Source organism: Hyla sarda, chromosome 6 (assembly GCF_029499605.1).
Source record: "Hyla sarda isolate aHylSar1 chromosome 6, aHylSar1.hap1, whole genome shotgun sequence".
NCBI classification, from domain to species: domain Eukaryota; kingdom Metazoa; phylum Chordata; class Amphibia; order Anura; family Hylidae; genus Hyla; species Hyla sarda.
This window is the reverse complement of record NC_079194.1, coordinates 66,437,479-66,455,542: the sequence shown is the minus strand read 5'-3', so window position 1 is coordinate 66,455,542 and position 18,064 is coordinate 66,437,479. Positions and strand designations below refer to the sequence as shown.

The following is an 18,064-nucleotide window of genomic DNA, read 5'->3' as shown; positions in this document are numbered from 1 at the left end:
ATAAGGGTAGGCTAGCACTCCTCTGTGCTCTTTCCTGTCTGATAGCATTCCTCTGTGCTCTCTCCTGTCTGATAGTACTCCTCTGTGCTCTCTCCAGCCTGATAGCACTCCTCTGTGCTCTCTCCTGTCTGATAGGACTCATCTGTACTCTCTCTTCTGTATGATAGGACTCCTCTGTGCTCACTTCTGTCCGATAGGACTCTTCTGTGTTCTCTCCTGTCTGATAGCACCCCTCTGTGCTCTCTCGTGTCTGATAGGAATACTCTGTGCTCTCCTCTGTATGATAGTACTCCTCTGTGCTCACTTCTGTCTGATAGGACTCATCTGTGCTCTCTCCTGTCTGATAGCACTCCTCTTTGCTCTCTCCTGTCTGATAGTACTCCTCTGTACTCTCTCTGCTGTATGATAGGACTCCTCTGTGCTCACTTCTGTCCGATAGGATTCTTCTGTGTTCTCTCCTGTCTGATAGCACCCCTCTGTGCTCTCTCGTGTCTGATAGGAATACTCTGTGCTCTCCTCTGTATGATAGTACTCCTCTGTGCTCTCTCCTGTCTGATAATACTCCTCTGTGCTCTCTCCTGTCTGATAATACTCCTCTGTGCTCTCCTCTGTCTGCTAGTACTCCTCTGTGCTCTCTCCTGTCTGATAGTACTCCTCTTTGCTCTCTCCTGTCTGATAGCACTCTTCTGTGCTCTCTCCTGTCTGATAGTACTCATCTGTGTTATCTCCTGTCTGATAGCACTCCTCTTTGCTCTCTCTTGTCTGATAGTACTCCTCTGTACTCTCTACTGAATGATAGGACTCCTCTGTGCTCACCTCTGTCTGATAGGACTCTTCTGTGCTCTCTCCTGTCTGATAGCACCCCTCTGTGCTCTCTCGTGTCTGATAGGAATACTCTGTGCTCTCCTCTGTATGATAGTACTCCTCTGTGCTCTCTCCTGTCTGATAATACTCCTCTGTGCTCTCTCCTGTCTGATATTACTCCTATGTGCTCTCCTCTGTCTGATAGTTCTCCTCTGTGCTCTCTTCTGTCTGATAGTACTCCTCTTTGCTCTCTTCTGTTGGATAGCACTCCTCTGTGCTCTCTCCTGTCTGATAGTACTCATCTGTCTTCTCTCCTGTCTGTTAGCACTCTTCTGTGCTCTCCACTGTTTGATTGCACTCCTCTATGCTCTCGACTGTCTGATAGCACTCCTCTGTGCTCTCTCCTGTCTGATAGTAATCCTCTGTGCTCTCTCCTGTCTGATAGTACTTCTCTGTGCTCTCTCCTGTCTGATACCACTTTTCTGTGCTCTCTCCTGTCTGATAGCACTCCTCTGTGCTCTCTCCTGTCTGATAGTACTCCTCTGTTCTCTCTCCTGTCTGATAGCACTCCTCTGTGCTCTCTCCTGTCTGATAGTACTTCTCTGTGCTCTCTCCTGTCTAATAGCACTCTTCTGTACTATCTCCTGTCTGATAGTACTCCTCTGTGCTCTCTCCTATCTGATAGTATTCCTCTGTGCTCTCTTCTGTCTGATAGGACTCCTCTGTGCTCTCTCCTTTCTGATAGCACTCCTCTGTGCTCTCTCCTGTCTGATAGCATTCCTCTGTGGTCTCCTCTGTCTGATAGCACTCCTCGATGCTCTCTCCTGTATGATAGTACTCCTCTGTGCTCTCTCCTGTCTCATAAGACTCCTCTGTGCTCTCTCCTGTCTGATAGCACTCCTCTGTGCTCTCTCCTGTCTGATAGCACTCCTCTGTACTCTATCCTGTCTGATAGTACTCCTCTGTGCTCTCCCCTGTCTGATAGTACTCCTCTGTGCTCTCTCCTGTATGATAGTACTCCTTTGTGCTCTCTCCTGTCCTGACAGATAGGAGAGAGCACAGAGGAAAGCTAGCCCACCCTCACTTACTGGACATTGTCCATGCCTGTGCTTCAGCTAGGACAAAGCCATGATTTTATAAGCCATGATTTATATAAAAAGGAAATCAAATTTTCTTATTAAGTATATTTGAATGGACAGCATCAGCATCAGTTAAAAAGTAAATCACTCTAACCTCCTATGTGGAGCTGTAAATTTATATTCACCATCATCATAAATTGCTTAAACATATAGAAATATAGCATAGTGTGGTGATGGGTATGGAAGGGCAGATGCTATTAACCCTTTGTGATCGTGACGCCAGGGCGTGGTTTACCTATTTCACCACCCGAGGTATAGCCTATTATTCCTAGGCCAGGCACGGGGAAAATAATCTTTCCGACTAAATGTTATGAAAAAATGGCTCTTTACTGAGGCAGGCAAGGTGTTACAGTCTATACAACTAAGTTCAGTACCAAGGAGATGCAGGGTGAACTTAGGGAAGCTTATCGGCTTGCTGGGACTTGTAGTTGTAATTGACTTGACTGGGGCAGCCATGCTTGAATTAAGTAATTGACAGGGTTGATTCTGACTGACTACTTGGACTTCTGTAGTTTCCCCACTAGTTTAGTTCCTACCTTGCAGCTTTGACTTACAGGTGCAGGGGTTATTTTGCAGTAGAAGCATGGTTGCAGTACTAGGCCTCAAGCCTGCTTCTGGATCACACAGACTCCTCAGATCCTCACTTCACTGTACCTCAGCATGCACTAAGAGCAGGAGCTCAAGAGAGGGAGCTGAACCCTGACCTCACTATACTGGATAAGGGGGGCAGTTTAGAGAGTTCCCATTGCTCACTGATAAGCCACTTGTTCACCTTGCATACTCCCCTTGACATCAGGATTATTAATGTGGTGTCCCGGTACCGTATTACATACAGTACCTTGGTAGGGGTCCCCAAAGTCAGAGTTCCTAGGAACCGTGGGGTCCTCAGGTCTAGTCTTCCCCTAGTCACCCCTTAAATAATTAATATATTACTCAGGTAAATGTAAATAAATGTATATAGAAAGTGTACTTACCTTGTGCTTGCGTCGCAAGACCTGCAGGTCATGTGACGAGGCGCTAGTCTCTATGGTAGTTGAAAAGAACCTTTGGAGGTTCATAAGACATGTGATACCCACCATGCTTTATGAAGCTGATTGACAGATGACGTGGACCAATCGTAATACGGCCAGCCCCTGCCCCTATAAGGGAGCTGCAGCCAATGATCTCTCTCTTGTTCCTGTGCTGCCAAGCAAGCAGCATCTCTTGGGTTGCTGTCACTGAATGAGGTAGGACCTCCATAACTTTCAACAACAATTACTGGGCCAAAGCCTTGCGACCTCGGCTGAATTACAGAGTGAGTTCTTCTAAATTCCCCACAATTATTGGCAAGGACCCTGGACCTAAACATTACCCTAAATCCAGCGGATCTGCGCATACTAAATCCCTACAAGCTAAAGAACTTACTAAAAGTCCCAACCAACGGTCAATCTAAGCTAAGCTGTTCATAGACTCTGTTACAAAGACTGTTCTTATGTTCGCATGTTACAGAAAATCTTCAGTAAAGTTTTAGCAAGTTTTCAGCAAAGCTCTGGTAGTGGACAATACTTTATTCTGCAAACACCTACCGTCCTTGGGAAGGGTGGTGATAGGCCAAGTCATAAAGCATTTAACCATCACCCTGGCATCACGACTGACAAGGGTTTACAGCACCCTTTATAACCTGCACAGCAACATCCCGATCACCATTCACACCCACAAGGCACCACACTAAGAACATTATTTAAAGTGACAAACACCTCAAAAAATTAACCAACATTTAACCTTCGATTTTATAGTCCTTAGGAGGGATGTGGGCCCAGGGGGACACTGGAATAGAAGCCACCAAACAGGACAGGCAGGTGTACAGAATAACAGATTCTGCACTGGGCCACCACAATAGGTTTTCTCATTGTGGAAGTCATAATATAGGCTTAAAATTAACTCGTCACCATGAAAATGCAGGTAAATTCTATCATCAAAATGTTATAGAGCAGGAGAAACTGGACTGATTGATATAAAGTTATGTGGAAAAGATTCAGAATAACTGGTAATCTCTTCATTAAAATTTCTGTTCATTCAGAGCATAGGAGTCCAGTGGGCGGTGCTGATTAGTAAATTACAGTTATTTCTGCATGTACACTGATACAGAGATAGCTTACAATCACTGAGTAGGACCACTCACTTGACTCCTAAGCCAAAATGAACAGACATTTTAGTCTAAATCTTTATCCCAAAAAACTATATATAAATAAGTTAAGCTCTTCCTGCTCTGTAACCTGCCGCCAATGCATTAAACAGCCTTTCCATGGTGACAGGTTCCCTTTAAGGCCCTTCTCACACTACCATTATGACCCGGTAGTGTGACGGCCTTCAGGACCATCGGTAAGAATAGCGGGAGATAAAATAGTGCTTGCACTGTCTTTCTTTTCGCTATTCTCTCTGAAAATAGCGTCGCCCGACAGACCCAATTGACTATAATGGGGTCCATCGGGACCTGTTATTACCATTTGGACCCTCTCAAACTCAAAAAAAAAAAAAAGAGTTTGATGGCTGTTATTGACGGGCATAACAGTAGTGTAAACGAAGCCTAACTGATATTTCTAAAAGTAAAGGAATGCTGAACCGCAAGAGATTGTGTTAAATAAAACCTAAATCCAGATTGTTGGAAAGTTCTACTTACGATGACTATTAACAAGCTGTTTGGCCATTGTAGTAAATGTAGTCCATTAGGACGTTTCTTCACCCATTCTCCTCAGTCCATAACAGAACGATGTCACATTTTTTACTCTAATTACTTTCATAAGCCAACTGGGTGTTTTTCGTGATGAAGTTATCTAGTCCCAGCATATTTTATTCATATCATCATTAGGCTTTTATTGGCTTTATTGACAGCGCGTAGTCATTGCCTTTCGCTAACTCACTGGAACTGGGGATTCTGATAGCAGATACTGAAGGAAGAGTAATTAAGTTGGAGTCATGTGCGTTCCTGATCAGCGGGGCGTACATGGGGTAGTGGAAGACATTACTTTGCAGACGCCTTTAATGATGCCCCAATCTGAGTGAATAGTGTAATTAGCTGAGGTGTATACGCACGGAGTGCAGCTGAGTGAAGAGCCTCAGGCTTGTCTGATGAGCTCAGCATGTTCTATGTAAGGATTGTGAAGGAGCTGTCCTGCCTGCCGAGCTTCACACACCATCAGGACAATCTGTGACACGATATTGCACATTTGCACTCGACCTGGACAGATATCACTTGGTTAATTAAAGGATTCAACACAATGTCCAATACAGAAGTGGGAAGATATAGCTATCGCTGAAGACATTCTGTTCAGTGTACACCATGTATAATATATATATATATATATATATATATATATATATATATATATATATATTTACTTTAAATCGTTTTCTGTCTTAAAGGGGTACTCCACTACCTCAGCGTTCAGAACATTTTGTTCCGAATGGTGGGTGCAGGCTGCGGGGGTCGTGATGTCACACTAGACAGCTAGACTTGCATTGAAGGGGCATGGCGTGAAATCATGAGGGGTGTGGCCGTGACATCACGACCCCCGCAGCCCGCACCCACCGTTCAGAACAAAATCTTCTGAACGCTGAGGTAGTGGAGTACCCCTTTAAGGAAACATGAAAAGGTTTCTCGTTCATAGATTGATACTAGTGTTGCTCGCGAATATTCGCAATGCGAATTTTATTCGCGAATATCGCATATTCGCGAATTCGCGAATATTCGCGAATATAGCACTATATATTCGTAATTACGAATATTCGTATTTTTTTTTCTTTTCACAGTACACATCACAGTGATCACCCCTCTCTGCTTCCAGCTTGTGTGGTGTAAAGAAGGCTCTAATACTACTGTGTGAGACTGGTGTGCGAATTTTCGCATATGCGAAAATTAACATATGCAAATTTCGTATATGCGAATTTTTGCATATGTTAATTTTGCGTGCGCAAATTTTCGCATATGTTAATTTTCGTATATGCGAAAATAAAACGGAAATATTGCGAATATGCGAATATTCCCGAATATATGACAAATATTCGTCCATATATTCGCGAATATTCGCGAATTCGAATATGGCCTATGCCGCTCAACACTAATTGATACTGACATAAATTTTAATGCTCTGCTATATAATGTTAAATGGTCCTGATGTTGTGCAGTCCTATAATTTTGCGGCTACGTTTAATAAATAGTATCAGGGCAATTTCTAAATTCTATTAAAAACTGTTTCCTGATCCCAAAAAAAAATAATCATCTCACTTAAAGTGTGCCGCCTTTCTTCCAACCTTAGTTTGTTTTTGCTCTACACCCTGTTCCAAATTATTATGCAAATGCTATTTTCTCATTTACCTAAATAATTGATGTAAATAACAGTCTATTAAGAGTACATTTAACATTTTATTGAACAAACCTCCTAATGATAACAGTATTTTTAAAAATAAAAAAACTTACAATGCACTGTTCCAAATTATTACGCACAGTAAGTTTCCAAAACACTTTATAGGTTGTAAAGAACTGAAAATTGTAATTTGTTGTGTTTGCAGCATATTTACTGAAATTAAAAGCTATTTCAAACTTTTAACAACATTTTAACACTTTAAACATTTTAACAGGTCACGTTACATTTTATTTGATAGCAGCTTCACAAGTCTTGCATCCATTGAATTTGTGAATTTTTGGACAGTTTCTGCTTGAATTTGTTTGCAAAATGTCAGAATAGCCTCCCAGAGCTGCTGTTTGGATGTAAACTGCCTCCCACCCTCATAGATCTTTTGCTTGAGGATGCTCCAAAAGTTCTCAATAGGATTGAGGTCAGGAGAGGATGGAGGCCACACAATGACTTTTATCCCCATAGCAGCCATTGATGCTGTATGATGAGGTATTCTTTGCAGCATGAGATTGTGCATTGTCATGCATGAAGATGGTTTTATTACGAAAAGCATGGTTCTTCCTTCTGTACCAGGGAAGAAAGTGGTCAGTAAGAAACTCCACATACTTTGCAGAGGTCATCATTACACCTCCGGGGACCCTAAAGGGGCCGACCAGTTCTCTTCCCATGATTCTGGCCCAAAACATGACTCCAACACCACCTTGCTGATGTCGCAGCCTTGTTGGAACAGGGTGGCCATCCACCAACCATCCACTTCTCGATCCATCTGGACCATCCAGGGTTACACGGCACTCATCAGTGAACAGGACTGTTTGAAAATTAGTCTTCATGTATTTTTCTGCCCAATGCAGCCATTTCTGCTTGTGAGCATTGGTTAGTGGTGGCCGAATAAAAGGTTTATGCACAGTTGCAAGACTCTGGAGGACTCTACACCTTGGTGTCCCTGGGACTCCAGAGGCACCAGCAGCTTCAAATATTTGTTTTCTGCTATGTAATGGTATTTTAGCAGCTGCTCTCTTCATCCGATGCAGGGATCTGGCATAAATCTTCCTCAATGTGCCTTAATCTGCATTAACCTGTCTGTGCTCTGAATCAGCCACAAGTCTCTTAATAGTGTGATGATCATGCTTAAGTTTTCGTAAAATATCTAATGTTTTCATACCTTGTCCAAGGCATTGAACTATTTCACTCTTTTCGGCAACAGAGAGATCCTTTTTCTCCCCCATATTGCTTGAAAATGGTGCTCTGCTTAAAGTGGTACGCCACTCTCCGGCATTCAAAACATTTAGTTCCGAATGCTTGATCAGGATTCGGCGGGTCGCCATGTCCCCTTGTGATGTCACGCCCCACCCCTCATGATGTCGCACCTTGCCCCCTCTAAGTAAGACTATTGGAGAGGGTGTGACATCACACCCCCTCCCATAGACTTGCATTGAGGGGGTGGGGCATGATATCACAAGAGGCGAGGCGTGACATTACGAGGGGCGGAGCGTGATGTTATGAGGGGGCATGGCGACCCCCGAAGCCCGCACCAACATTCAGAACTCAATGTTCCAAATGTTGGGGAGTGGAGTACCCCTTTAATAATGTGGAACACCCACCTTTAGTAGTTTTTCTTTAAATTGCGCTCACCTGGCAATCTAATTATCACAGGTGTCTGAGATTGTTTTCAGTGATCAAAAGAGTCGAGACACAATGCCATCCATGAGATAAACTGAAAAACAAAATATTTTATCTTATTGAAACTTAAATAGAATTTGCATAATAATTCGGAACAGTTTATTTTTCTCAGTATTTGAGTAACATTAACCATTGTCGGCCATTTTAGCTCTCAAAAAGCTTTTTGCAAGTATTCGCTTTCATCTGGTCATCAAAGATTCCTTTTTTTTTTCCGGGTTCCTCAGGATTTAACCCCTAGAAGACATGGGGCGTGCTAGGAGCTGCGCTCACTTCATAGACAGTGATCCTACCACTGCCTATAATTAACAGTTTAGGTGCTGTGATCAATCGCATCTAAACAAGGGGCAGATGTGTTAATGCTGCTCATTTGACCCCACAGCACAATTGTGGGAGTCCAATAAATTAAAATGGTGGCGTAGGTCCTCTTACCAGCCTCCTGCCATTGGATCTGCACTCTAATAGTGCATCTTGATCGGTAGGGAACCGGTCTTACTGTTTAATGTTATTCAATTGCATAACATTATACAGTGAATGCAATCTAATGATTTCATATATATAAGTCCACAATGAGGGGGAAAATAAAAGTGTATTTATATTTTTTTTTTAATCATACAAAAAAAACATTTTCTAATAAAAATTAAATCACCCTCCTTTTCCCAGTTTTAAAAAAAATCTAAAAATAAACAAACATATTTAGTATTGCTGCGTGCAGAAATTTCTAAACTATTAAAGTATAATGTTTATGATACCACATTGTGAACAATGTTAACATAGAAAAATACCAAACACCAGACAAGCTGATTTTTGGTCACATCATATACCAGAAACAACTGAATAAAAAGTGATCAAAAAGTCCTATCAAAACAAAAATGGTGCAGATAAAAACTACATATAATGATGCAAAAAAAATTACTCTCATTCAGCCCCGTATGTGAAAAAATAAGAAAGTTATAAGGGTCAGAAAGGACAACTTTAAGCATACTAATTTTCTTGCAAAAAGTTCTAATTTAAGTTGCTGTTTTCTGTCTAACTGCTTTCCGATGACTCACGTCCCAGGAGCTGTGCAGTTCCTATGGGGATATTCTCCCGTCATGCACAGCTCCCGGGACATGACATCATCATTGAGCAGTTAGACAGAAAACTTCAGAAGCTAATAACTATTGGAAGGATTAAGATTTTTAATAGAAGTAATTTACAAATCTGTTTAACTTTCTGGAGCCAGTTGATATATAAAAAAAAGTTTTTGCCTGGAATACCCCTTTAAAGCTTTGTCATTAAAGGGTTAAACTGTGTTTATGTTTATTTACATATTTGTTCCTTTTATAGTCATAATTGAAGCCATTATATACAGCCTTTGGCGGTCCGGGCATGATGGGTGTTTTGCAAAAGCTGGAAGCATTTTGTTTGGCGAACACGGAATTATATTGTGCCATATCTGCTGTATGATGAATTCCATCAGTGTGCAAAAGACCCTCTTTTATTATTCTATTTCCTTTTGAAGCCAATAATAGTGTTTCATCATGCTCCACTAGATCATAATTGTGATTTATTTCATGAATTTGTGTTTTCTCTTATTCTACCAAGGTGGAACCAGTTGGATCTGGCCATCGTGCTCCTGTCTGTAATGGGAATCACTTTAGAAGAGATTGAAATTAATGCTGCTTTGCCTATTAATCCCACCATTATCCGTATCATGAGAGTACTACGCATTACTAGAGGTAATAATAAAAAACAAAACATATAGAAAAACAATGGTAAATTAATACAATATCATTAATTTTCTTAAAGGGGTACTCCGTTACCACACCTTTATGGTTATCTAGCGTGTTTGTAGCGAGTTGAGCACTTTTGTAATTCACATGTTATACATCTGTCCACAGCATGTCTGTTTTTTACTGACCTCTTTTCTGTGACGGACGTTTAGTAGTTTTTCTGGTTGCTTTTGATTGTCCTCCACACTCGCGGCCATGTTTGTTCACTGTTGTGGACAAGACGTCTGTGCTGCAGGCGTTGCTGTTTTTTTTTTCTCCTGAAATGGTTTCACCCCTTTTCCATACCCCCGTAATGAATATTCATTGAATTGTTGTTGTCCCGTGATTGGTTGGGAGTACCGTTTCTCTCCCTTCCTTTTTCGCACAGTACAAGATGACAGCGGGAGGATGGATTTCTCCTCCCACTGTCAGCCAGCCCTGCACCCGCGGCTCACACTGTACTGAGTACCCTGTATCAGCGCTGCGGCTGACATGTAAGCCCTTCCCCGCCATGGGGACCATGCGCCCATGGAGGGAATCAGTGTATCAGCACAGTGCGGGGGGAATCAGGATAATCTGCTATCATGATTCCCCCCGCAGGTGCACGGTCCCAATGGCGGGGGGAATTAGTAACATGTCAGCCGCAACGCTATCATGATTCCCCCCACGGGGCACACTGTCAGTTTCTCACCCCGCAGTCCCCACATCAGGGATTAATTAATTGTCAACCGTAGCCCATGTTCCCACATCGGGGAACTAAGCATGGTAACCAAGCATGGTAACAGACGCTGACTGGCCAACATCCTGGTCACGTGTTATGGACCCAGATGATTGGGCTGACAATGTGCTTAGCTCATAACCAATGCTAAGCACACATCCAGACTAGATAGAGAAAAAAAAAGAGGCAAAGTATACTAATGAGCAGGGCAGGGAAAGGGCGTGCTAAAGGGGAAAAAAGCCGGTCAGAAACAGGGCTGGGCGGCAACGCAAAACAAGTTGGGCAAGGCACTGAAAGAGGAGACAGGCTACGAGGTATGCTGGGACCTGTAGTTTCTAAAATAAAGGCAAAAGAGAAATAGATGCTACACTACATGCACACACTGTGCAAAGAAGGGAAAGGAAAGACAAACAAAGAGCAAGCATGAGACCAGAGATAACAAGAAAACTCACCTGCAAGGGTAAGTAGAAACTGAAAAAACACATTGGCCACCGGAGTACCCCTCTAAATATCAGAATTTTTATCATACATGATGTCGTTCCTTTGTTAACCCCCTCGGTGACATTGTGTTCTCAAATGACTCTAATTTACAGTGTTAAAGCTGCTGAAAATGGCAACAGGGATGAGAGCGCTGCTAGACACTGTCGTCCAAGCTCTGCCACAGGTAATGAAAGGCTAAAACTCTCGTCTTGGTTGTTGTATCATTAATGTCTTTGATTTTTTATTATTTATAATTTTTTTTATCTAGAAATTATACAGTGGGAGTTTTTGTTTCTATAATTTACATAATTTTTTGCATTGTTTATTATTCTTACAGTTATATTGGTTTTCCCTTTTGTGCTAGAAAATGCTGTATAAATAAACCTTAAATTTATAATATAAATATATGAATATTATTTGTGTTACTGGTAAAAAAACAAACAAACAAAAAAAACACCACCGAAGCAAAAATCCCGACGTGTTTCGACCATCAAGGTCTTAAAGGGAACCAAGCACAAAATGTTACCATGTATAATGCTTGGCAAGGCGTTATGTAGGTAAAATCTTTATCCTCACCATCCCTGGGGGATGTTTCTGCTCCCAGGGATGATGGATATGAAGTTATTAAGTCTCCCCCACCGCCCCATAAGTAGTACCCTGGGCGGGAAACTATACTTACCAGGTCCCGGCTAAGGCTCTAGTGACGACCCTCTTGGCTTGATTGACAGTCCGTGTCACCACTCTGCTCCTTCTGCTTAGGTAGCAGAGCGATGACATGGACCATCAATCAAGCCAAGGGGGCATCATTACAGCCGGAGTGACAGGACCTGGTAAGTATAGCATCCCGCCCAGGGGACTACTTAAAGGGTGGTAGGGTAGACTTTGCTTTGACACCACTTGAGTTAATCTTTCAAAACTCCTTAAGATTAAATCAAATTTGCAAATGTAGTAGCTGATTTATCAATGGCGACAATTTAAAATTTTTGCTAATAATCACTTCAAATATCCAAACAATGATAAACTCCCACCATACGTACAGTATATGTGAATATAGCATATTTCTTTAGAGACAAAAACTGAAAAATAGTGGGGGAGATTTATCTAAACCTGTCCAGAGGAAAAGTTGACCTGTTGCCCATAGCAACCAATCAGATTGCTTCTTTCATATTGAAAAGGGCCTCTAAAAAAAATGAAAGAAGCGATCTGATTCAGCTAATCAGATTTCAGCTTTGGTTTTTAAAAAGGCCTAAAAAATTAAATCTTATTGGTTGCTATGGGCAACTGCCCTACTGTTCCTCTGCATAAGTTTTCATAAATCCTCCAAACACTCTTCATAATCAACATAATTTAGGTATAGAAGCGTCTATCCGGCCACAGAGAATCTGTAACATAGTGTTAATAAATGTAATGTATACCCCTGAAGGAAGTTACATAATGAATCACAATGTGTAAGGAGATGATATGGGAGTTCTGCAGAGCGTGTCACAATGAATTTCTCAGTATAGATTATGTATTCTTACTCTTCTGGCTAGCGATAGTGTTTACTTGTGTTGATATGCGAAACATAATCATATGATACAGAACATAGAAAGTAATAAATGAGTGCAGCCTGCGGGTCCCAGAGTTTGCTATTATTGTGCTACTGTGGATGGATACGGTTGCTGAGCAGCCATTCTATATATATTGGCTGCTGTGGGAAAATCACACTATTTTTTTTCTCTCACAGTTTGATAAACCTGCGCCATAAAGTTCCTCATACAGTTATAGATTTCCTTACACAGTTCTGGAATTCCTAACAGAGTTATAGAATTTTTCACACTGTTATAAAGTTCAAACACCTTAATCTCCCTTTGGGACCACACACAGTCATATTGCCCCCATACAATAATGAGGGCAGATGTTGTTACCCAAGGGGCAGATGGCATTAAGCCCTTGTATTCGTGATGCCAGGGCGTGGTTTAGCCTATAACCACCCAAAGGTATATCGCTGGATCCTGGGCTAGGCACGGGGGCAATAAAGACTCTGACGTCAAGTTACGAACAACGGTAGCTTTACTGAGGGTAGACAGATGGTAAAGTCTATACAGTTCAGCCAGGGCCCAAGGAGGTGATCAATGACTCAGAGACCTTAAGGGCTTGCTGGGACTTGTAGTAGGACTAGGCAATTTAGTGCACGCCACGCTACTTGACAATTTGACAAAGACTGACTTGACTGATGACGGACAATGCTGTTGACTGGGGCTGCAGGACTTGACTTGAGGCCTCCAATCCTCTGGACACACACACTAGGCACGACTGACCTCAGCAAAGACTTGGTGCAAAAGAGAAAGAGCTAGCTCCACCCAGGGCTTATATGGAGGACACTAGCAGGGAGCCCATATGTCACTCTTGGGATCACCTGGTCACTGGTACCTCCTCGGTAACAACCACATGGTATAACTCTTAAAGAGATAACACATTTTATACAGTACAACATATTTACAATGGGAAAACAAATGCAGGGGGCCCTGGGGACACTGAAGGAAGCTGCCTGACAGGGCAGTGAAAGTACGGGGTAGCACCTCCCATACTGGGCCACCACAAACACTCCCTCTTAATTAAAGTCATCCTCAATGCCTAGTCCTGGAGGGCAGAGGACTGAAGTGGCCAATGGGGCCTAGTGACAGTTCCTGGGGCATTTATGCACAATGTCCTTCTCAGGTCTGGATTACAAAACAAGGTAATGATGAGTCCATGTGGCATGTTGAATGTCCACACATGCTCTGGTATTTTAAGATAGTAACATGTGGGGTTGATGAACCTTGTAACTGCATTAGCAACTCACTCTTAAGACGATATTATATACAAATTGTGCACTGGGTTGCCTGAGGCTCTCTGCCCAGCAGCCTTGGCTGCTGGGGTCCCTCGGTATTAAAACTATTCTCCCCCAGAACTCTACACATTTTTACACCATACAACAGTGTTACCTTTACTTTCAGCAATCTTGTCACTCTACGTGCATTATCTAGACTTCAGGTGAACCCTCTGGCCAGTAAAGTATGCTGTGCATGCGGACAGAAAAAATGTTAGACGGCTATATACTCTAGACATGGGTGGACTGGAAAATATACAAGGCTTCAGTCCTAATCTAGACATTGACATTTGACTAGACTAAATTAGTAATAAGTATACTTACTATACTGGACTATAGGTGACATAACTTTTATACGTGGTACTACAGCTTAATCTTTGTACCTTTCTGGTAGTTGTCACGGCGGTAAGGCAATGACTACGCTTTTCCTGACTGGGTCAGGGTACCTCCCATATATATTGCCATGACTAAAAACACTTTGCACTTTAGTCATTTCTGTACAAACATATTATACACATTTTATTACGGCACACCAACATAAGTATTTACTCGTGCAAAAATTATAGGCAAAAATATATTGCTCTAATGATATATAAACAGATTTTCATTGTACGGCTCTACAGTTCAGGTACATTTACAGTTCAGGTACATTTTGAGCTAAAAGCCGGGCAGGAACACTTACGCATGTGGTTACAAGTAAACTTCTTGACAAGTTCGTCAGGTACTTCTTCTTGAACGTTGCAGGAACCTATAAACAACAACAATGCTTTTGCATGAAACACAGTCTCACGACTCAATAGTAGTAAACATCTTGCAATCTTCAAACACTATGGCCTGGCAACTTTCCATCCCAACCTCAATGGTCACCTTGCTTTCTAGGCTGGGACACGACACATGGGACAATCTGGAATCACAGATGGTCAGGCTTACTGTGACCACCACTTGTACAGCAGCATCTTGCGCCACTGGGGGGGTCAAGTGTAGGTGCCTATTGGGTCAGCCAAACCTCCTCCTCAGCAGGAGTAGGCCGAGGCACTTTGGTTGCTGCCCGTTGGTAAGGCCAAACCTACTCGACCGCAGGAGCAGGCCTGGGCACATCTGTCGACGACCCTCGACGCAGATACTTGCGGTCCATGACAGGTGACTCAGAAATCCATTCTTCTTGGACGACTTGCCCCTTGACGCTTGGTGGCAGAAGACCAAATGGATCTGAATCCCAATCTTCAGAGGGGAAGTAGGCGAAGGGAATTTGTGTTGGATTCTTGGGCCTAGTGACGGCTGCTTCCCATTCCCCTTGCTGGCTCTGTACCAGGGTATACTCTACAATCTCCCCACTCTCTAGGGAGTGTAAAGGTGGAGGGAGGTAATCTCTCTTCACCGCTCTCCTGTTGACCAGAATAGTACCACCATGGTGACAGTCCATTAGTGTGCCATACCCCCTCACTCTGTCGAATGACTGTGGCCCTCCGCTGTTCTAGGGGTGGCTCTCCCTCTCCAGGTTGTTCTTGCCTTCTTATGTACAAGGCCTCAAGACTCTTAGTGTCCTGCTGCTGGACTTGACGGACTTCATAAGGTATGACTTTAGGGCCATACTCCTTTCTGTTCCCTTAGCTCTTCCATGATGGTAGCCAATTCGGCCTCCCATTTGGCCTTCTCGGCCTGGGCAGTTAGGACAAGAGGATGAGACTTCCCTGGCAGGGGTAGCAGATGGTTCCTCATGAAATGAATAAGTGCCATCTCATCGCCAAATAGCCACTTGGGTAGCGGTGGTGACTGGCAACGTGCTGGGGGTTGCTGGACTTGGGGAACTGGCTCTGGACTGGGGGTAGATAGAGAGGTAGAAAACTTCTGACTCATCTGTGTAGATCCCCAGGTCCTGTGGTGGGGTGACAGCCTCACCAGCGACGGCTCTCGTGAAGACTTTGTTGTATGTTCCGCCGGGGTTGCAGGCCAGTCTCAGTCATCCTCGGGCAGCGGGACTTGATAGCAGGCCTCCTCGGCCCCGAAGGAGATCTTCTGGAGAGGGCACCATCTTGGGACTCTCTGCACGTGTAGTCTGCTGCGCATCCGCCATCTTCCTACTCTCACCAGGAACTTAAGCAAGACTGAAGAGGTCTGGCTCCGCTTCTTATACTGGTCTCCAGCAAAGTGGCTGCCGCCCGGAAATTTGTCATCAGCAGGGCCTGGGACCAGAAGTGACTCAGCGGTGCATCCTCTTCTTCGGCAACAAGGGGTGGACCCTGAGTTCCACTTAGGACTAGGAACTGCGACTTGGCTTCACGCCCAGGAGCGGAACGCTGGCTCTGGCGGGATCCTTTCTTGTGATTTTCCTCCAACAGATTAACCCTTTCAGGTATGGCGGCAGACATCTTGGCACGTAACATTTCTTCAGTATGGATTTTGCAAATAGTGTTCACGACTTTAGGGTTATTCTCAATAGCAGATTAAAGGCTTTTCTTCACCTCCCCCTCTATTTCACAAGCACCTCGGGTAAAACATTTTCCACTGACAAAGTCCCATACACTTTCTGGCATCGGCATGCAATTTTCTGACAATACTGTGGCTGCAAGACTTGACTTGAGGCCTCTGGACACACACACTAGGCACGAGTGACTTCAGCAAAGACTTGTAACAATTACATGGTATATCTCTTAAAGTGATAACACATTTTATACAGTACAACATATTTACAATGGGGAAACTAATGCAGGGGGCCCTGGGGACATTGAACGATGCTGCCTGACAGGGCAGTGAAGGTATGGGGTAACACCTCCCATACTGGGCCACCACAAAGTGTCTCCACTTTGAGCCTCCATACAGTAGCAATGTTTACCTTTGAGACTGTATATACTGATGCACTGGACCCCAATTAATAGTGCCTTCTGTGTCTAAATGAAAACGAAAGAAAACACCTCAAACTCATCTTACCCTGTTTCCACAACAGGTGTCTTTGTTCTCTTCCTTCTGTCTGCTGTCCATACTCTGGTGCAGGGTATGTGATGCCATGATATAGGGGGAGATTTAGCAAAACCAGTGTAGAAGAAAAGCTGACCAGTTGCCCATAGCTACCGATCAGATCACTTTTATAATTTTTAGAGGCCTTTTTCAAAAATTAAAGAAGCAATCTGATTGGTTGTTTTGGGCAACTGCACCACTGTTCTCTTACACAGATTTTGATTAATATCACCCCTAGTACACCGTGTCAAGGGTTTAAGTTCAGTTTATGTTCACTGTTTTAGTGGCAATTGTGGCATATGTGAAGCATGTGGGCAATGTTGTAAGTGGCTTGTGTCACAAGATGTCACAGGACATGGATATAATAGCAGAAAAGGATTGTACATAGGGTTACCATTTTTTATTTTACTGGTGCAGCTGGTATTTCCATCTTCCTGCCAGTAATTTTGCATGTAAAATACAGGCCCGGCCAGAAGCAGATCAGCCCAGGGATTGACGGGTTGGGCACTGCCCAAGGGACCGGGATAGAGATGGGGCCGCTACCAGCGTGTTCTTTTTTTTTAACACTTACTAGGCATGGCTGCTACAAGGCAGAAAGACAAAAATAACTGGTGACCAGAAAGGAGCGCGAAGGAGAAGTTTCTCTGCCTCTTCCCCCTCTGTTGTGATCTCCATTGTCAGGAGTCAGCTCATTTGCATAATTTACTGAAACTTCTGGTCCCTGGCTGCTCCAGCACACAGGCTTCTCAGTGTGTGAATCCTCCGCTGTGCTGTGATCCCCCTCTTACACATACCCCTTATACCTGGACCCAATATATGCTCCTGGCTGAGCCTGGTACCGCAGGGAGCTGTGTGTAGAGCAGTGGTCTCCAACCTGTGGACCTCCAGATGTTGCAAAACTACAACTGCCAGCATGCCCGGACAGCCAGGGAGCAGCATGAGGAAGTCCTGTCGCACTGCAGCAGGTCTGCAGTCCCATGGGTGAGTGTACAAAGATGGGAGTGTACAAAGAGTGTACAAAGAGCACACATGTGTTCTTGTGTCCTGCTATAGTCCCCTCATGTGTCCTGCTGTAACCCCCCATATCTGCCCTGCTGTACTCCCCCATATGAGTCCAGCTGTAACCCATTATATCTGCCCTGTACTCCCCCAAATGAGTCCTGCTGTAAACATGGATGGGCACACAGGGGGACACATGGACCCTTTTAACCCGTTGCCATCTAAGGAAGTAGCCGACATGTGGCGATCGCCGTGGCCGGCTATTAACCTTTTAGATCACCGCTGTCTAAAGG

The 18,064-nt window shown here is 43.6% G+C and overlaps 1 protein-coding gene across 2 annotated transcripts in view; it reads left to right on the top strand.

Moving 5' to 3' along the window:
- The window catches only part of CACNA1I (calcium voltage-gated channel subunit alpha1 I), a 721,300-nt gene that overhangs the window by 618,735 nt on the left and 84,501 nt on the right, over positions 1-18,064 (top strand). For both annotated transcript variants that reach the window (XM_056524026.1, XM_056524025.1), the window contains exons 29-30: positions 9,602-9,735; positions 11,080-11,150. In XM_056524026.1, coding sequence (XP_056380001.1) covers positions 9,602-9,735; positions 11,080-11,150 — 205 coding nt within the window. The remainder of the gene's footprint in view (positions 1-9,601; positions 9,736-11,079; positions 11,151-18,064) is intronic.